Raw genomic sequence first — 22023 nt, forward strand, 5'->3', positions numbered from 1 at the left:
GGTGTGCTGTTAAGTCCTTGATTTTTGCTCTTTCTTATTTTTTAATATAGACATTTAGGGCAATAAATTTCACTCTTCGTACAGCCTTTGCCACATCCCATAAGTTCTGATAAGTTGTATTCTCATTTTCATTCATATCCAGATAGCTACTGATTTCTCTAGCAATTCCGTCTTTGACCCACTGGTTGTTTAAGAGAATGTTATTTGTGAATGTTTTCTCTTCGGTGGTTATTGAGATCCAGCCTCATTCCATTGTGATCAGAGAAAGTGACTTGATTACTTTCAATGTCTTTAAATTTATAAAGACCTGCTTTGTGCCCCAGCATATTATCTATCCTGGAGAATGTTCCATGATACAGTAGAGAAGAATTGTGTTTTGGGGTGCAGTGACCTATATTATGTCTGTTAGGTATAACTCATTTACCAAGTTATTGACTTCTCTGTTTCCTTGTTGATCTTCTGTCTGGTTGTTCTATCTATGGAGGAGAGTGGTGTATTGAAGCCTCCTATTATTATTGAAACATCTATCACTCCTTTCAGTTTTGTCAGTCTGTCTCATGTACTCTGGAGCTCCTTGATTGGGAGCATAAACATTTATGATTATTATATCTTCTTGGTGAATTGGCCCTTAATTAGTATATAGTGTCCTTCTTTGTCTCTTTTGATGTCTTTACATTTAAAGTCTATTTTGTCCGATATCAGTATAGCTACTCCTGCTTTCTTTTGGTTACAACTTGCCTGGAAAATCTTTTTCCATCCTTTCACTTTCAATCTATTTGTATCCTTGTGTCTAAGATGAGCCTCTTGTAAGCAACATATAGCTGGATTATGTTTCTTAATCCATTCTGCCAATCTGTATCTTTTAATTGTCAAGTTTAGTCCATTAACATTCAAAGTTGTTACTGAAAAGGAGTTTCTTAATTCCATCATCTTACCTTTTTAATTTTATTTGTCAGATCTGTATATTCTTTTCCCTCTTTCTCTTTGCATTCTTTAAATTACCTTAGTGGTACTCTTCAGTTCTGAAAATATTGAAACCATCCATTGTGAGCTTCCTCCTTCCTCTGTACTTCAGATTCTTTATGAATGTGTACCTACCCTTTCTTCTTATTTTCTTAGAGGAAGAAGTGTTCTTTCCCTTTGCCAAGGCTTACTCTCTTCTGTGAAATGCTTGATTTCACTGAAGTTCAGAAAAAGAAGCCTAGGCTAGAGAGAGAATCCCTTGCTGTCTGAGTTTTGCTCCCGGTATTGAGAACTATTTTCATAAAACCAGTTCTAAATTTGGTCTTCCTTAAGTTTTTTTGCAGCAGTTGACTCTGATCCTTTGCTTTATGAGAGGGGTACTGTTCTGGTTCTCTCCAACATTTTTTGTGTCCTTTTTGTAATGTGTGTGTAAAAATGCTATATTTTTATTTGGTAGTAATATCATCATACCGGCTTCCTTTTGTAGAAATTTGCATGGTATGTTTTCCATCTTTTTACTTTCAGCCTTTCTGTATCTTTATGTTTTAGGTATGCCTTTTATAAATAGCACATATATGAATTTTTAAATTCAAATTTTGACTTTTCTCATGCAGTATAATGCTCTTGAGATCCATGCAAGTTGGTGCATGTATCAGTAGTGCACTCTTTTTTGTTTTTAAATTTTTATTGATAAATCTTAACACATAAACATTCCATACAGGGTGTACAATCAGTGGTTCACAGTATCATCACATAGTTGTGTATTCATCACCATGATCATTTTTTAGAACATTTGCATCACTCCAGAAAAAGAAATAAGAAGAAAAAAGAAAAAACTCACACATCCCATACCCCTTACCCCTGCCTCTTATTGACCACTAGTAATTCAATCTACTTTACCCCTTATCTCCTCTATTATTTGTGTACTTTTTACCTGTATTATTTTACACATCTGTCCTTATCTTGGATAAAAGGGATAGCAGACACAAGGTTTTCACAATCACATGGTCACGTTGTAAAGTTCTATCTTTATACAGTTGTCTTCAAGAATCAAGGCTACTGGAACACAACTCAACAGTTTCAGGTATTGCCCTCCAGCCACTCCAATAACCACAAACTAAAAAGGGATAGCTATAGAATGCATAAGAATAACTTCCAGGATAACCTGTCGACTCTGTTTGAAATCTCTCAGCCACTGAAAGTTTATTTTGTCTCATTTCTCTTTTCCCCCATTTGTTCAAGAAGGCTTTCTCAATCCCATGATGCTGGGTCCTGCCTCATTCAGGGAATCCTGTCCCATGTCACCAGAAAGATTTACACCCCTGGGAGTCATGCCCCATGCAGAGGGGATAGAGGAGTGAGTTCAGCTGCTGAGTTGGCATAGAGAGAAAGGCCACATCTGAGCAACAAAAGAGGTTCTCTAGGGGTAACTTTTAGGCCTAATTTTAAGTAGACTTAGCCTATCCTTTGCAGGAGTAAGTTTCATAGGGGTGAAGCCCAAGATTAAGCACTCAGCGTATTGAAGATCAGGAATTTCCCAGATGGGGAAGTTGAATATTTCTTCCTTTCTCCCCAGTGCCCCAACGGAACTTTGAAAATCCATTTTTTTCCTCTACCCAAATTACTCTAAGATATATCGGGGCATCACACTAACCTGTGCAAACCAACAAGATCTCATGCCCTAATCAGGATGCCATTTACTTATGATGTTCAGATAAACTGACTATACAAGTTAAATTAGGTAATGCGCTACCCAGAATTTGAATTTTGCACCAAATAAACATCTCCCACTTTGGTCTCACACAGAAGTTGAAGTTTTAGAATATGGGCCATATCATCCTTCACCCTGTATTCTGATCCACCTCAGTCCTACCCAGATCAGCTTCCTTCACATCTCTAATCCAAGTCTGATCCCTTTTTCAACTTTTTAAACATCTCCTCTGTGGGGTACTGCTGATTTTCATTGCGTCAGAACTCTAACTCAGGGTCTCGGGTGTCACATAAATACTCAAGTTTCTGGGAACGACCAGGTTATATACAAACAGCTCAGTATCTCAGAATTTAGAAATAACAGAGCTTCTGAATGTATTTGACTGCTGTAAAGTTTACAATCTAGGACCCTTTACGTTAGGCCCAACCTGATAACCCACGCTTTTGACTTTGGTTCACCGAGTTTTTAAATTATAGTTAGCTGATAGAGTGAGGCATTATAATATTTGTTTCTGACATTTCATTCAGTAAATAGCGCTTAATGTTCATTCACTTAGTTGCCTGCCTCACAACTTCATTCCTTCTGTGGCTGCTCAGTAGTCCTTTATATATATCTCTCAGTAGTCCTTTGTGTGTGTACTCCACAGTTTCCCCTTTCAGTCCTCAGTTGTACCCTTAGGCCACCTCCCTCCATTGAGCTTCCCAAATACTGCTGCCAGGAACACACTGTGTCCCCATACTCAGTTTCTCCAGGTATATACCTAGTAACAGGGTTACAGGATCATATGACAACCCCGCACCTAGCCTCCTGTGGAAACACTGCACTGCCATCCATGGGATTGCACCTCTCAGTTTCCTTACTGACAGTGAATAAGTACATCTTTCTCCACATTTTCTTTAGCACTTGTTTCTCTCTGTTCATTTTTAAACAGTTGATTCACACATCATACAATCCAACCTAAGTATAGACATGCTTTCTTCACCATAAGCTGTATGAAGACATTTCCTTTTCTTTCACAAAGAATCCATACCATTTCCCAATACCCCCACCTGTTCACTTTAGTTTTGGCATAACGCATTTGTAAAATTCAGTGGAAGCATATTATGGTGTTACTGTTGACTATAGACCTTAGCTTACATTGATTATGCTTTTTCCTGTATACCATCCATTTTCAACACCTTGCAATATTGACATTCATTTATTCTCCCTTATGCAAAAGTGTTTTTTTTATTTGTACATTTAATCACCATCATTGTCCACTCTAGGTGTTCAAGTCTTTCGTTCTGGTTTTATGCATGCTCCCAGTCCTCTCTGAACTAGACTCACTTTCAACTTTATTCAGTGTACTTCTGTTATTGTGCTACCATCAAGTAGTATTGTGCTGGCCATTTCTGAGTTTTTACAGTCAGTCCTGTTGGACAACCTATAGTCCTTCAGCACCAGTTGCCTAATCTCTACATTATTTCTATCTCCTGATAACCTGTGTGACTTCAACTCTCAAAGTCTCAAGTAAGACCGTACAGTATTTTACCTTTTGTTTCTGGCTAATTTCACTCAGCATAATGTCCTCTAGGTTCATCTGTGCTGTTAACATGCTTCATAATTTTATTCTGTCTTACAGCTGTGTAATATTCCATCGTATGTATATACCACAGCTTGTTGAGCCACTTGTTGATTGATACACATTTGTGGTGTTTCTGTATCATAGCAATCATAAATAGTATTGCTATAAACATTGGTGTGCAAATGTCCAGTGTAGTAGTGCACTCCTTTTAACTGCTGAGTAACATTCTAAGGTATGGATGTAACATAGTTTAAGCAGTCTCCTCTTGAGGATATTTTGGTCGTTTTCAAACTCTGCAGTCTGTTCTGTAACTACTTGTTGAAGTGTGCTTTGAATATTATTGCTTTTTTTTGCCTTTGCCTTGTATATGTGTTATATTTTATAATGAAAATAGTAGAACATTTTTCCTGTTCAGGGATTTGTTGCTGGGTAGTTTTCTCCTCTTAAGGAGCAGGACAGTTTACCTCATAGTATCTTGAAAGTGGGAGATTGTAAGGCTGGCTTTATTTTTGTTTTACCTTTTCCTGAAGATAAGTGTTCTTTAGAGTACTAGCTATAAGGAAATAGGGAGTCTTATTAGCCTCTCCTCTGTGAACAGGCCCTAAATTTTTATTTCTGTCCCTTGTGTCCAGCCAGACGGCTAAAAAGATAGCTCAAATTTGCGTTGCAGTTAGAAGGAACTGCATAGAGAAGTTTGCCAGGTATAGCAAATGCTGTCAATCAGGATAAAGCATTTTCTGTTACTCTCCCTAGGATCGTCCTTTCATTTAATATTTGGCCTACTAATTCCTTACAGTCTTGTCGGTTTCTCCCTGCTTTTATGAAGATGCTTTTAATATTTTATCTGATATTTTGGTTGTTTTCAGCCAAGAGTTTTGAATGTAAATAACCTTCCTTGCCATATTACTGGAAATGGAACTAAGTATTTATAGCTTTCTAGACATAGCTTTGTAACTTTTTTTAGCTTTTGTTTAATTTTCAAAAGAACTGCTTAATTTTCATTTGAAAAACTAAACAGAAGGCTACACAATTTAATTTTGAGGCAGTGCATATAGAAAAATAATGTAGCTCAAAATAGGGTTTTAATGAAATCCTAAAGCATTTTCACATTCTTGAAATTTAGCTAAATAGAGCTTTTCCTACTCTTTTCCATCAGTTGCAGTAATTGAGTAAGATTTACTACTTTAACAGATACATTATATTATTTATAATCATATTGTATACTTGGATAAAATAGAAAACAAAAGGCAAAGAAACTAGATCTAAGCCTTAAACTGTGAAGTCATTATTTTTATCCTGACGTGCTACCTTTACTGCAATACTTAAACTTTTTTTCCCCCGTGTTCATCATAGCAATATACAAAAGAACACAGGTATTTGTTATATATATATATATATATATATATATAGGTTTAGGATTATTGTCTTCCTGTGGCTTATTTCTTTTATCACAAAATATGCTACCTCTTTATCCCTGTTAATGCCTTTTGTGTTAATGTCAGTATTTTGCCTTATATTAATATTGCTGTTTGTTGTCGTCTGCTACCTGCCAGAATGCAATATACCAGAAATGGAATGGCTTTTAAAAAGGGGAATTTAATAAGTTGGTAGTTTACGGTTCTAAGGCCGAGAAAATGTCCCAATTAAAACAAATCCATAGAAATATCCAATCAAAGGCATCCAGATAAAGATACCTTGGTTCAAGGAGGCCAATGAAGTTCAGGGTTTCTCTCTCAAGTGAGAAGGCACATGGCCAACACAGTCAAGGCTTCTGTCTCAGCTGAAAAGACACGTGGCGAACATGGTGTCATCTGCTAGCTTTCTCTTCTGGCTTCCAGTTTCATAAAACTCCCCGGGAGGTGTTTTCCTTTTTAATCTCCGAAGGTTGCTGGCTCGTGGACTCTGCTTCGTCGTGCTGCAGCATTCTCTGCTCTTTCTGAATCTCTTTCTTTCTCCAAAATGTTTCCTCTTTTATAGGACTCCAGAGACTAATCAAGACCCACCCGCATGGGTGGAGACATGTTGTCACCTAATTCAGTGTAGCAACCACTCTTCATTGGGTTACATCTCCAGGGAGATGATCTAATTACAGATTCAAACATACGGTATTGAATAGGGATTATTCCTCTTTTACAAAATGGGATTTAGATTAAAACATGGCATTTCTAGGGGATATACATCCTTTCAAACCAGCACGCTGTTCCAGCCTTATTTTAAAAAATATTTTTAATTATAAATCTTAACACACAAACATTCCATACATGGTGTACAATCAGTGGCTTACAATATCATCGCAAAGGTGTGTATTCATCACCATGATCATTTTTTAGAAAATTTTCCAGCTTTCTTTTGATTGATGTTTGTCTACTCAGTCTTTTAACATCTCTGTACCTTCAGCTTTCAGTGTCATAATATTTTAAGTATGTCTCTTTCAAACAGCTTAGCTGGATTAGAAAAATCTAGCTGAGATTCTTTTCTATAATAGTAGTGTTTATTTTATTCTGATTTATGAAATTACTGGTATATTTGTACTTAATTCTGCTTTGAATTGTTTCCTTTTGCAAGTTTGGGAAGTTAAACATTCTATTTATCTATTACCCTTAAAGTCTACAGTTATTCATTCAGCCATATTTATTAGGTACCCGTTGTGTGCCAGACGCAGTTGTAGCTTCTAGGGATTCTGAGATGAACAAGACATCACAGGGATCCCAACCCTCAGGGAGTTCACAGTCTCCTGGTGGAGTTAGACATCAAATAGGTAAAAGAATAAAAGCAGGTGGTGATAGTACCATGGAGAAAAGTAAGATAATATCAAGAGGTAATTGACAGTGATGGAGAGGGGGTGCCTGTTTTATCTGAATTGAAAGGAAGGCCTGACTCTGGATAGTACTGCCCTCTGAAGTTCTGGGCAGTGAGTTTTCCAGGCTGAGCCAATTCTGAGATAATCTCAGTCCCTGAGATAATGAGCTTGGCACAGATGGAAGAGCAGCCACTGGGACCTCAGTCCTGGAGCTTAGCCGCAGGCTCGCATTCCCCTGGATGGTGTAACGTGGGCTGGAGGCGACTTCTTGTCTTCTGAGTGCTGTCTTTGCCCTGGAACCTGGAGGTTTCCCTTGTTTCTTTTGAATACTGCTATGTTGGTTTCTTTGGGGAGAAGGGTCTACTCAAAATTTCTTTTGATGGATGTCTACTCAGCCGTGGGTGTTTCCTTTTCGTTGGGGGTGGGATGGTCTCATTTAGAATTTCTGTGGTTTACAGAAGGGAGTTATCTGCCATCTCAGTATGCCGTGTTACTGGAAGTAGACCCAGAACTGCATTTGGTTATTGCCATCAAGTAGATGAATTTCAGAGTTAGTTTAAAAATTGACTGCTGTATGCTTGGCTATGCTGTTCTCTGCATTTAAGGTACTCACATAATGATACTCTTTAATTCCTGATTAGTTTATTGAGTTTGCTTAGAATATTTCAAAGTTCTTATATTTAAGAATTATAGGGCGGGCGACGGTGGCTAAGCAGGTAAGAGTGCTTGCCTGCCATGCCCGAGGACCCGGGTTCGATTCCCGGTGCCTGCTCATGTTAAAAAAAAAAAAAAGAAAATTATATTAACTTTGAGTTTCTTTGATCTTAAGCAGTTGTATCCTCAGACAGTATGTTTGGATTTTATATCCTGGATCCCTTGAGATTAAAAGATTTTTCTAGAGGTGTTCAAGATACATTATTTTTTCTGAAGCTTTCATTTATTAGGGCATTAACATGTGCCCTTCTTTTTGCTTTATGAAACTTCTGAGAACTGGCAGCCTTGTTAGGAGAAGAGACAGACAGATACATAGTTCCACGATAGTAAATAGCCCTTCATTGGAAATGAATGTCTGAATTTTAATATAATTTGCTTTTTTTTTATTAATTAACGGAAGAAAAGAAATTAACCCAACATTTAGAAATCATACCATTCTACATATGCAATCAGTAATTCTTAACATCATCACTTAGATGCATGATCATGATCATCGTTGCTTAGTACGTTTGCATCGGTTTAGAAGAACTAGCAACACAACAGAAAAAGATATAGAATGTTAATATAGAGAAAAAAAATAAAAGTAATAATAATAGTAAAAAAAAAAAACCCTATAGCTCAGATGCAATTCATTCAGTGTTTTAACATGATTACTTTACAATTAGGTATTATTGTGCTGTCCATTTTTGAGTTTTTGTATCTAGTCCTGTTGCACAGTCTGTATCTCTTCAGCTCCAATTACCCATTATCTTACCCTGTTTCTAAGTCCTGTGGGTCTCTGTTACCAATGACATATTCCAAGTTTATTCTCGAATGTCGGTTCACATCAGTGGGACCATACAGTATTTGTCCTTTAGTTTTTGGCTAGACTCACTCAGCATAATGTTCTCTAGGTCCATCCATGTTATTATATGCTTCATAAGTTTAGCCTGTCTTAAAGCTGCATAATATTCCATCGTATGTATATACCACAGTTTGTTTAGCCACTCTTCTGTTGATGGACATTTTGGCTGTTTCCATCTCTTTGCAATTGTAAATAACGCTGCTATAAACATTGGTGTGCAAATGTCCGTTTGTGTCTTTGCCCTTAAGTCCTTTGAGTAGATACCCAGCAATGGTATTGCTGGGTCGTATGGCAATTCTATATTCAGCTTTTTGAGGAACCGCCAAACTGCCTTCCACAGCGGTTACACCATTTGACATTCCCACCAACAGTGGATAAGTGTGCCTCTTTCTCCGCATCCTCTCCAGCACTTGTCATTTTCTGTTTTGTTGATAATGGCCATTCTGGTGGGTGTGAGATGAGATCTCATTGTGGTTTTGATTTGCATTTCTCTAATGGCCAGGGACATTGAGCATCTCTTCATGTGCCTCTTGTCCATTTGTATTTCCTCTTCTGGTAGGTGTCTGTTCAAGTCTTTTTCCCATTTTGTAATTGGGTTGGCTTTCTTTTTGTTGTTGAGTTGAACAATCTCTTTATAAATTCTGGATACTAGACCTTTATCTGATATGTCATTTCCAAATATTGTCTCCCATTGTGTAGGCTGTCTTTCTACTTTCTTGATGAAGTTCTTTGATGCACAAAAGTGTTTAATTTTGAGGACCTCCCATTTATTTATTTCTTTCTTCAGTGCTCTTGCTTTAGGTTTCAGGTCCATAAAACCGCCTCCAATTGTAAGTTTCATAAGATATCTCCCTACATTTTCCTCTAACTGTTTTATGGTCTTAGACCTAATGTTTAGATCTTTGATCCATTTTGAGTTAACTTTTGTATAGGGTGTGAGAGATGGGTCTTCTTTCATTCTTTTGCATATGGATATCCAGTTCTGTAGGCACCATTTATTGAAGAGACTGTTCTGTCCCAGGTGAGTTGCTTGACTGCCTTATCAAAGATCAAATGTCCATAGATGAGAGAGTCTATATCTGAGCACTCTATTCGATTCCATTGGTTGACATATCTATCTTTATGCCAATACCATGCTGTTTTGACCACTGTGGCTTCATAATATGCCTTAAAGTCAGGCAGCGCGAGACCTCCAGCTTCATTTTTTTTCCTCAAGATGTTTTTAGCAATTCGGGGCACCCTGCCCTTCCAGATAAATTTGCTTATTGGTTTTTCTGTTTCTGAAAAATAAGTTGTTGGGATTTTGATTGGTATTGCATTGAATCTGTAAATCAGTTTAGGTAGGATTGACATCTTAACTGTATTTAGTCTTCCAATCCATGAACACGGTATGCCCTTCCATCTATTTAGGTCTTCTGTGATTTCTTTTAACAGTATTTTGTAGTTTTCTTTATATAGATTTTTTGTCTCTTTAGTTAAATTTATTCCTAGGTATTTTATTCTTTTAGTTGCAATTGTAAATGGGATTCGTTTCTTGATTTCCCCCTCAGCTTGTTCATTACTAGTGTATAGAAATGCTACAGATTCTTGAATGTTGATCTTGTAACCTGCTACTTTGCTGTACTCATTTATTAGCTCTAGTAGTTTTGTTGTGGATTTCTCCGGGTTTTCGACGTATAGTATCGTATCGTCTGCAAACAGTGATAGTTTTACTTCTTCCTTTCCAATTTTGATGCCTTGTATTTCTTTTTCTTGCCTAATTGCTTTGGCTAGAACCTCCAACACAATGTTGAATAATAGTGGTGATAGTGGACATCCTTGTCTTGTTCCTGATCTTAGGGGGAAAGTTTTCAATTTTTCCCCATTGAGGATGATATTAGCTGTGGGTTTTTCATATATTCCCTCTATCATTTTAAGGAAGTTCCCTTGTATTCCTATCTTTTGAAGTGTTTTCAACAGGAAAGGATGTTGAATCTTGTCAAATGCCTTCTCTGCATCAATTGAGATGATCATGTGATTTTTCTGCTTTGATTTGTTGATATGGTGTATTACATTAATTGATTTTCTTATGTTGAACCATCCTTGCATACCTGGGATGAATCCTACTTGGTCATGTTGTATAATTCTTTTCATGTGTTGTTGGACACGATTTGCTAGAATTTTATTGAGGATTTTTGCATCTATATTCATTAGAGAGATTGGTCTGTAGTTTTCTTTTTTTGTAATATCTTTGCCTGGTTTTGGTATGAGGGTGATGTTGGCTTCATAGAATGAATTAGGTAGTTTTCCCTCCACTTCGATTTTTTTGAAGAGTTTGAGGAGAGTTGGTACTAATTCTTTCTGGAATGTTTGATAGAATTCACATGTGAAGCCGTCTGGTCCTGGACTTTTCTTTTTAGGGAGCTTTTGAATGACTGATTCAATTTCTTTACTTGTGATTGGTTTGTTGAGGTCATCTATGTCTTCTTGAGTCAAAGTTGGTTGTTCATGTCTTTCCAGGAACCCGTCCATTTCATCTAAATTGTTGTATTTATTAGCGTAAAGTTGTTCATAGTTTCCTGTTATTACCGCCTTTATTTCTGTGAGGTCAGTAGTTATGTCTCCTCTTCCATTTCTGATCTTATTTATTTGCATCCTCTCTCTTCTTCTTTTTGTCAATCTTGCTAAGGGCCCATCAATCTTATTGATTTTCTCATAGAACCAACTTCTGGTCTTATTGATTTTCTCTATTGTTTTCATGTTTTCAATTTCATTTATTTCTGCTCTAATCTTTGTTATTTCTTTCCTTTTGCTTGCTTTGGGATTAGTTTGCTGTTCTTTCTCCAGTTCTTCCAAGTGGACAGTTAATTCCTGCATTTTTGCCTTTTCTTCTTTTCTGATAAAGGCATTTAGGGCAATAAATTTCCCTCTTAGCACTGCCTTTGCTGCGTCCCATAAGTTTTGATATGTTGTGTTTTCATTTTCATTCGCCTCGAGGTATTTACTAATTTCTCTTGCAATTTCTTCTTTGACCCACTGGTTGTTTAAGAGTGTGTTGTTGAGCCTCCACGTATTTGTGAATTTTCTGGCACTCCGCCTATTATTGATTTCCAACTTCATTCCTTTATGATCCGAGAAAGTGTTGTGTATGATTTCAATCTTTTTAAATTTGTTAAGACTTGCTTTGTGACCCAGCATATGGTCTATCTTTGAGAATGATCCATGAGTACTTGAGAAAAAGGTGTATCCAGCTGTTGTGGGATGTAATGTCGTATAAATGTCTGTTAAGTCTAACTCATTTATAGTAATATTCAGATTCTCTATTTCTTTATTGATCCTCTGTGTAGATGTTCTGTCCATTGATGAGAGTGGTGAATTGAAGTCTCCAGCTATTATGGTATATGTGTCTATTTCCCTTTTCAGTGTTTGCAGTGTATTCCTCACGTATTTTGGGGCATTCTGGTTCAGTGCGTAAATATTTATGATTGTTATGTCTTCTTGTTTAATTGTTCCTTTTATTAGTAGATAGTGTCCTTCTTTGTCTCTTTTAACTGTTTACATTTGAAGTCTAACTTGTTGGATATTAGTATAGCCACTCCTGCTCTTTTCTGGTTGTTATTTGCATGAAATATCTTTTCCCAACCTTTCACTTTCAACCTGTGTTTATCTTTGGGTCTAAGATGTGTTTCCTGTAAACAGCATCTAGAAGGATCCTGTTTTTTAATCCATTCTGCCAGTCTATGTCTTTTGATTGGGGAATTCAGTCCATTAACATTTAGTGTTATTACTGTTTGGATAATATTTTCCTCTACCATTTTGCCTTTTGTATTATATATATCATATCTGACTTTCCTTCTTTCTACACTCTTCTCCATACCTCTCTCTTCTGTCTTTTCGTATCTGACTCTAGTGCTCCCTTTAGTATTTCTTGCAGAGCTGGTCTCTTGGTCACAAATTCTCTCAGTGACCTTTTGTCTGAGAATGTTTTAATTTTTCCCTCAGTTTTGAAGGACAATTTTGCTGGATATAGGAGTCTTGGTTGGCAGTTTTTCTCTTTTAGTAATTTAAATATATCATCCCACTGTCTTCTAGCTTCCATGGTTTCTGCTGAGAAATCTACACATTGTCTTATTGGGTTTCCCTTGTATGTGATGGATTGTTTTTCTCTTGCTGCTTTCAAGATCCTCTCTCTCTCTTTGACCTCTGACATTCTAATTAGTAAGTGTCTTGGAGAACGCCTATTTGGGTCTAATCTTTTGGGGTGCGCTGCATTTCTTGGATCTGTAAATTTAGGTCTTTCATAAGAGTTGGGAAATTTTCAGTGATAATTTCTTCCATTAGTTTTTCTCCTCCTCTCCCTTCTCTTCTCCTTCTGGGACACCCACAACGCGTATATTTGTGCGGTTCATATTGTCCTTGAGTTCCCTGATACCCTGTTCAAATTTTTCCATTCTTTTCCCGATAGTTTCTATTTCTTTTTGGAATTCAGATGTTCCATCCTCCAAATCACTAATTTTATCTTCTGTCTCTTTAAATCTATCATTGTAGGTATCCATTGTTTTTTCCATCTTTTCTACTTTATCCTTCACTTCCATAAGCTCTGTGATTTGTTTTTTCAGTTTTTCTATTTCTTCTTTTTGTTCAGCCCATGTCTTCTTCATGTCCTCTGTCAATTTATCGATTTCGTTTTTGAAGAGTTTTTCCATTTCTGTTCGTATATTCAGCATTAGTTGTCTCAGCTCCTGTATCTCATTTGAACTATTGGTTTGTTCCTTTGACTGGGCCATATTTTCAATTTTCTGAGCGTGATCCATTATCTTCTGCTGGCATCTGGGCATTTAGTCAGATTTCCCTGGGTGTTGGACCCAACAGGTTGAAAGATTTTTCTGTGAAATCTCTGGGTTCTGTTTTTCTTATCCTGCCCAGTAGGTGGCGCTCGTGGCACACATTTGTCTACGGGTCCCACCAGCAAAAGGTGCTGTGGGTCCTTTAACTTTGGAAAACCCTTGCCGTGGGGAGGTTCGCCAGCCGAAGCGGCTTGGAAGAGTGCCAGCCGGCCTGGGGGTCCGAACGCGGGGCGGGTTGCCGGCCGCCGCAGCCCAGGAGAGCGCCCCTCCGAATTTCCTAGTCGGCCCGGGGCGCCAAGCGTGGTGGGAGGGTGCCACCTGCCGCGGCCCGGGAGAGTGCACCGTTCCCAGCTGGGCCGGGGAGTCACGTGTTTGGAAGGGACCCCCCCCCCCGGTCACTGTTCTCCGCGGCCTGGGGGTTTCCGATCCAATTCTCTCAGTTGGTCTGGGGGGCCGCGCGTGGTGGGGGCGCCAGCCGCCGCAGCTTGAGGGGACCGCCTGCCCAATTCTGCCAACTGGCCCGGGAAGGAGGAAGGGAGGGGCTCTGGCCGCTTACCGCCCCGCCCGGGGAAGCTCACACCCCTCGGCGATCACCGGAGCGTGTTCTCCCAGCCAGTCAGCCGTTCCAGGATGGGGTACGCTGTCTTTTTGATCTCTGTCATGGCTCCGGGAGCTGTTCTGTATCGTTACTACTCCCCTAGTAGCTGTTCTGGAGGAGGAAAGGTGAGGATGGCAAGGCTGTCGAGGATGGTGGCGGAGGATCCGGTGAAGGCGGAAGAGGGCACGGTGGTGGTTGGAGAGCCGCTGGAGTAGGAGAAGAAAGGGAAGGATAAGATGGTGGATGGAGCGCCGGCGGAGAAGGGGAAAGAGAAGGGCAAGATGGTGGCGGGAGCGCCACGAGGGGAGAAAGTGGAAGAGGAGGGCTAGATGGCGGTGGGAGCGCCACCGGCAGAGAAAGGAAGAGGAGGGCTAGATGGCGGCGGGAGCGCCGCTGGCGGAGAAAGAGGAAGAGGAGGGTTAGATGGCGGCTGGAACGCCGGCGGAGAAGGGGGAAGAGGAGGGCTAGATGGCGGCGGGATCGCTGCCAGCAGAGAAAGGGGAAGAGGAGGTCTAGATGGTGTCGGGAGCGCCGGCGGAGAAGGGGGAAGAGGAGGGCTAGATATAATTTGCTTTTGAAAGTATAATTTAATAGCCTAGTGAGTAGTAAGACTAGGATATTTAGAGAGTGGTTTTTTAAATTTTTCTATTTTTATATTTATAGAATCATAGAACATTGGAGTTAGAAGAAACTTCAGAGACCAGCCTGAGCAGAAACTTTTGAAACCTAAAATATTTAAATGGCATGCCTGTGAATGTACAGCTAGTAAGAGGTTCACTGGATTAGAATCATGAACTCCCTACTGTTGACCCAGATCCATTCCTTTTTCTAGTACTCCGTTCTGGCTTGACACTGATTTTATGTGTGGAAAATCTGTGATACTTCATTTTCTAAGAGTTCTTTTAATGAAAAACAATTACCTAAGACTAATTTTTTCATACATTCAAAATGCATAGTTTGCAGGAAGTATAGATGGTTAAATGATTCCCTTTTTTTTTTTTTTTTTTTGCCAACTGATAATGTGATTTCACTTCATTTCTTTTAGAATGTCCAGTTGCTGATAATGAGCGAATGTTTGATGTTCTTCAACGATTTGGAAGCCAGAGGAATGAAGTTCGTTTCTTTCTTCGTCATGAACGCCCTCCTAGCAGGGACTCTGGTAGGTAATATTTTATGAATCATAGCAAATATTTGAGCTTTTGTTCTGTGCATTGGAGTAGTTGGGAAAGAGTTGGCACGTTATCAGGAGCCAGGTAATTTGAGGAATGAATGAGAGGTAAGGAAGTAGAAACAGTGAGGATAGACCACTCTTAAGAGCTGACTCTCAGAGGGAAGAGAGAAAGGATAATGGTTTTGTTCTGTTTTGAAAATCAGAGAAATTTGACCATACTTTTTAAAAAATATTTTTATTAAGAAATCTTTAATAAAATATACAGCCCATCTGCAGTATAGAGTCAGTGGCTCACAGTATCATCACATAGTTGTGTATTCATCACCGTGATCATTTTTTAACATTTGTATCACTCCAGAAAAGAAATGGTGAGAAAAACAAAAAACTCATACATCCCATACCTCTTACCCTCCCTCTTATTGACCACTTAGAATTTCAGTCTACCCATTTTTTTTTACCCCTTATCCTGCCTTATTATTTGTTTTCCTTATTTTTTTAAAAATTCATCTGTCCATACCCTGCATAACAGGAGCATCAGACACAAATTTTTTTAAAAATATTTTTTTTGAGAAATCTTCACACACATACAGTCCATACATGCTGTACAATCAGTGGCTCACAATATCATCACATAGTTGTGTATTCATCATCAAGGTCATTTTTGGAACATTTGCATCCAGGAAAAAAAATAAAAAGAAAAAAGAAAAATACTCCTATATCCCATACCCGTTACTCCTCCCTTTCATTGACCCTTAGTGTTTAAATCTATAATTTATTACGCTTTATCCCCCATTATTATTTACTTTTTATCCTTATTTTTTAATTCATCTGTTTATACCCTGTATAAAAGGAGCATCAGCCACAAGGTTTTCACAATCACACGGTCACATTGTAAAACCTATATAGTTTACAGTCATTTTCAAGAATCAAGGCTTCTGGAACACAGCTCAGCAATTTCGGGTACTGCCCTCCAGCTACTCCAATACACCGTAAACTAATATCTATAGAATGCATATGAATAACCTCCAGGATAACCTTTTGACTCTGTTTGAAATCTCTTAACCACCAAAACTTTGTCTTATTTTTCTCTTCCCCTGTTTGTTCAAGAAGGCTTTCTCAATCCCATGATGCTGGGTCCCAGCTCATCTCAGGAGTCCTGTCCCATATTGCCAGGGAGGTCTATATCCCTGGGAGTCATGTCCCGTTTGGTGGGGTGTGAGGCGGGCAGTGACTTTACCTGCTGAGTTGGCTTAGAGAGGCCACATCTGAGCAACAAAAGAGGTTCTCTGGAGGTGACTCTTAGGCCTCATTTTAAGTCGGCTTAGACTTTCTATTGCAGTAATAAGTTTCATAGGGGCGAACCCCAAGATTGAGACTCAACCTACTGAATTGGTTGTCCCGACTGCTTGTGAGAAGATCAGGAATTCCCCTGATGGGAAGTTGAATATTTCCTCCTTTCTTCCCAGTCCCCCAGGAGACTTTGCAAATACTTTTTTATTCTCTGCCCAAATTATTCTGTGATATATTGGGGCATCACACTAATCCTTGCAAACCAACACAATCTCATGCCCTATTCAAGATTCCATATAATTATGGCGTTCAAATAAGCTGATCATACAAGTTAAATTAGATAATGTGCTGCCTAAAATATAAATTTTGTATCAAATAAACACCCCTTCCACTGATCTTACACAGAAGTTGAAGTTTTAAAATGGACAATATCATTCTTTACCCTGCATTCTGATTTGCCTTAATCCTATCCAGGTCAGCTTCATTCTTGTCTCTAGTTGAAGTCTGATCACTTTTTCAACTTGTTTAACAATTGCTGTACAGTTGCTGTATGGGGTAATGTTGACTGTTATAGCTTTATAGCTCTAACTCAAGAGTTTCACGTATCACATAAATACTTGAAGTTTCTGGGAATGACCAGGTTATATACAAATAGCTCAGTATCTCAAAATTAGAAATCTCCTGAATAGATAAGACTACTGTAAGAGCATACACTCTAGGATGCTTTACAATAGGTGCCACGTGATAACCCCTACTCTCAACTTCAGTTCACCGAGTTTGTGTATTTATTGCTAGTCTATATGCATGAGGCATATTTGCCTTTTTGTTTCTGCCATTCCATTCAACATACTGTCCTTAAGGTTCCTTCACCTAGTTGCATGCCTCACAACTTCATTCTTTCTTGCAGCTGTAGTCCATTGTATATATAAACCACAGTTCCCCCTTCTATTCCTCAGTCAGTGTACCCTTAGGCCACCTCTATCCATTGCAAATCGGGAACACTGCTGCCATAAACACCTGTATGCAAATGTCTATTTGTGTCCCCACTCTCAGCTCCTCCAGGTATATATCTAGCAGTGAGGTTGCAGGATCATGTGGCAACCCCATCCCTAGCTTCCTGTGGAACCACCACACTGCCCTCCAAGGGGCTGCACCTCCCAGCTTCCCTACCAACAGTGAATAGGTACATCTCTTTCTCCACATTTTCTCTAGTACTTGTTTCTCTCTGTTCATTTTTTTTTTTGCATGGGCAGTCATGGGGAATCGAACCTGGGTCTCTGGCATGGCAGGCTAGAATTCTGCCGTTGAATAAACCGTTGCACTGCCCTCTCTGTTCATTTTTAAAAAGTTTTATTTGCACACGATACAATTCAACTTAAGTAGATGGGCATGCCTCTACCACCATTATCTATATGAAGACATTTCCTTTTTTTCTGCAAAGAATCCATACCCATCCCTCATATCCCCCAGTTGTTGACATTTAGTTTTGTGATCTTAATTTTTTAATGTGGATGGGAAGGAGCCAGTAGAGGAAGAAGTTGAGACTATAAGAAAGAAGGAATAGTTAATTTGGTAAGATCCCTGAGAAGGTACTCCACAACCGAGATGAAGAGTTTCCTCCTAGAGAAGAGGACAGAAAGGACAGAAAGAAAACTTGCAAATGCAGGTAAATTTTGTGCATTTTGTGGGAGCACATTGAGGGACTTCTTATCTGAAAGCATTTGTTTTTTTGTGAGGTATAGGAGGCAGAGTCATTTGAAAGTAATAATGATGGTGGCAGTGTGATGTGATTGGAAGTGTGAGCTGTTGTGAAGAATAAGAGAGGGTGCTTACCAGGGAAGCCAGATTGCTGGGGACTGTTGAAGGTGGGTTGTGATTAGAGACCGTGGGACTAAAGGCCATGGGAGACATGGGAGACTGTGATTTTCCTCTAGCATGCACGGCAGCCCAGGTGGGGCTTGTATGTGGGGAAGCAAACAGTTGGGTTGATCTGAGGGTGGGTTTTTGGCAGACAAATTCAGTGGAAAGTCAGTGGGACAGAGGATGGTGGGGGGACATTGGCAAGATAGAGGTTCTAATAATGAACTGTATCATTTAAGGTGCGTAGGGAAGAAGTGAATATTGGAGGGGGCAATGGGGAAAAAGTGAACTGGATTAGGAGACTGTGAGTCTCAGTTAGATTAAAGAATAGGTGTAATGAAAGGAAATGAGTAAATTAGATTGAGAGGAGGTTTTCATTGAAAGGTAAAATGTTTGGATTTAAGATTTCACAGGTAGAACATTCAGGTAATAAGATTCTGTGCTTGGCCATGAAATCTGTCTGGATTAGATGTAGATGAGGTAGCTACAGAACTGAGATTCTAGTTTTTGGATGTATCAATCTATGTGAAAGTAACGTGATTGGAATGAAGGTAGGACTTGGAGGTAGAGAACAAGGGAGTCAGGTGGTCACATCTGTTGTGACTTACGGTTGTGAGTAGAAGTTTTCGGTTGACAGTCAGGACAGGGTAGGAGGTAACACCAAAGGATGGAAGCAACACAGAACAGCGAAGGCAGCACCAGCCTTCCTGTGACCCTGGAGGTCTTGTAGGATGTGAGAGAAGCAGCTTCAAATCTAAGTTCTGAGAGAGAAGCTGTGTTCTCAGTGGATGGTCACTGTTCGAAGCAGTATTGCTGTGTGTTTCTGTAAATGTGGAATCTTTAAAATGGAAAGTTCAGTGTAATTTGTGACTTCAGTATATAATTATTGGGAGTAAGAATGGAAGTAATGTTAATTATTGGGTGTTATAAAATCTCAATTTTGTAATTAAATATTCCTTTCATACAAGTGCCCATGTGGTACCAAGCAATTAGAAATTAAGTTTAGAATGTGTAGGGTCCTAGAATTGCCTCAGTGTGGCCTCTGCCACTCTACAGATGAAACACACCGTTCCTTAGGGGTTGAATGGCTTGTCAGAGGCCACACATCTATAGGCCGAGCCAAGAGTGGAACCTGAATCACCTGAGCTAGCTTACTGTGTTTCAGCAGTACTGGTGTCTGCAATTTTATTTTAAGTAAACTTAAATTTTTCTTCCTATGCCTTCTTTTTTGTAGTTGTAGATTGGTACTTGCATTTTATTTTTGTTTTGTTCTTTATATTACTATACACCTCTTCTGATAAATAAATTGAATTTTACTTCTCCATCCACCAGTTCAAATATCTTCTTAATTAGTACTGGATAAATTATTAAATAGCCTCTCAATAGTGAAATATGCAGTGTCAATGTGTCTGTAATGTGAGATATAGAATCTGAAGATAAAGGAACTCTTTACACATTGTTGCAACACACCAGTGCCACACAGTGTTTAAATTGGGATAAAACAGTATTTTGTCTTTCAGTGTTAAAAATTAACCTTTTTAAATATAGACTTCTAGATTAAGGATTAAGAGATTGTTACCATATATATATTTATATGTTGCAATTTAACTAGGACGTGTGGCCCAAAAGGTATATGAAATGGTTTTTTAGACTCTTGCTTTTGCATACTCTTGAACAGGATTATGTAACTGAACACGTGAAGACGAGACTAGTTAAGTGCTTTCCCTTTGAGATGGCAAAGAAGGCAGTTATTCTTAAATTATAGAAGTTTTTCTTTTTCCTTGCAGAATTACTGTGACAGTTTACCTGAGCTCTTTCATTGGAGAACTAAAGAGAATTTTAAAAATAAAGCTAACATTTTAGACTAAATTTTAAGTGTGATACCTGGCTTTGAGGATTGACATTTCTGTTTAGTTATTGGCACAGGAATATGTGTTAAACTTCAAGTTAGGTTCAGTAGACGTTTTATTGAAAAAAAAAGATTTTAATCTAAAATTTCTCGAGAGGTAGTTTAATACTTTGTCTAATTTCTGGGATGACAGGTACAAGTTTAATTATTTTTAAAATTCTTGTTGTTATTGTTTGTTTCTCAAAATGTGTTAGTTTAAACCAAGACTAATTTCTTCTTATAGTGCATTAAGTGGGACTGACAAACCCATGTATTTTGGCCTGAAAAATCCTTTTTAGTCACATAAGCTGGATATTCAGTGTTTTCCAGCTAATACTTTTCCAAACTAAAAATGGAAACTTTTTACTTTAATAAGTGGGGCAGTACTTCATAGTGCTTATGAATTAATACAAAATGTCCTCAATAAACCACATAGTCAAGATACCACTTACTCATTTTCAGTTGCTTCCTTCCCCCTATAAGTTACAATCACTGTTAATGAACCCAAGGATTGACTAATTTAATTTTCATCTCTTTTGATGGAGCTATTCCTATTTAACGTCTGTATAGCTAAATAGAAAACCAGGAGAAGCAACTGTAAGCAAATGATGTGAATTACCCATTAATCAGAAATGAAATTATTTTGTTTATTTACCCGCCTTTGGTTTCCAAATCATGCAGCTTTTCTAGTGTTTATTTAGTATGTGGTATTTCTAAGTGCTAATGATTCACTATTCTAAGTAAGTAATTGATTTTCCTAAGTAGGCTGAATTATGAGACTTGAATGCCTTTGCTTTTAGAAAATATTTTAAGTATACTTTCAACTTAATGTGTCAAACAGCAATAACAGGATTCAGAAATGAACTGCTCTACTTACAGTATCTCCATCTTTGGTGCTAATGCATAGTGTTTTAATTTTGTGCTTAGTGAGTGGACCAAGATCTCAGGATCCAAGTTTAAAAAGAAATGGTGTAAAAGTTCCTGGTGAATATCGAAGAAAGGAGAATGGCGTAAGTGATTGTTTTGTACCCGTACTATGTAAACCATAATAATGTTACTTTTTTAACCTTTAAATCTCAGATTACTTTGTTATTTAGTGGATTAAGGATGACTTTTTAAAAATGTTATTTAGAAAATTACTTCATAATAAAATAAAAATTATTTCACAGAAACATTTAATATTTAATGGTGGCTAGATAACTATCGTAAGAAGTTAGATGCTTAAATGTACCACCAATTTAGGACAAAATAAATGTTGCGTAAGTTTGAGGAAGTATTCATTATTTTGTAATTTCTATTTGTTGCTATGATATCTTTAAGAAAAATGGAAAGTTGTATATTAATGTGTTATTAATGAATATGAATTTCAGCCAGTGTCTTTGGTGTACCTTGTAGGCATTTTCTTTTCAGAGTCAAAACTTTTAATACTGTTAAGGCTTAGCAAAATTACCTTTTTTCAGTCTATAGTAAGTATGTGTTAGAATTCAAATTGTGCTAAGGTACCATTTGCTCTTCCTCTGCCTTTCTCCACTCTCCTCCTGTTCCTGTTCTTTGACTTTATGGTTATCTTACAGTGCTGAAAGGATGATGTAATGGTCGCCAGAATGGTCTCACCCATTAACCGGAGTTGGGTGTGTCTTCATCCAATCTTTTTCCCTCATTGAGCTATAACTGACCTACAAAAAAACACACATTTGAATGTAGAGTTTGATAAGTTTCGACATATATGTCATATATTTAAATGTATGTGTGGGTGAAATGATCACCACAATCAAGATAACCAAAATATCCATC

At 38.2% G+C, this 22023-nt stretch overlaps 1 protein-coding gene across 1 annotated transcript in view; it reads left to right on the plus strand.

Annotated features, from left to right (window-relative positions):
- Window positions 1–15046: 15046 nt before the first annotated feature.
- LOC143673968 (apoptosis-stimulating of p53 protein 2) overlaps window positions 15047–22023 on the plus strand; it is a 38444-nt gene continuing 31467 nt past the window's right edge. The window contains exons 1-2 of the mRNA XM_077149141.1: window positions 15047–15179; window positions 21157–21239. Of these exons, the coding sequence (XP_077005256.1) occupies window positions 15092–15179; window positions 21157–21239 (171 nt within the window). The 5' untranslated portion in view covers window positions 15047–15091. The remainder of the gene's footprint in view (window positions 15180–21156; window positions 21240–22023) is intronic.

This window comes from Tamandua tetradactyla, chromosome 2 (assembly GCF_023851605.1).
Source record: "Tamandua tetradactyla isolate mTamTet1 chromosome 2, mTamTet1.pri, whole genome shotgun sequence".
Classification (NCBI taxonomy): domain Eukaryota; kingdom Metazoa; phylum Chordata; class Mammalia; order Pilosa; family Myrmecophagidae; genus Tamandua; species Tamandua tetradactyla.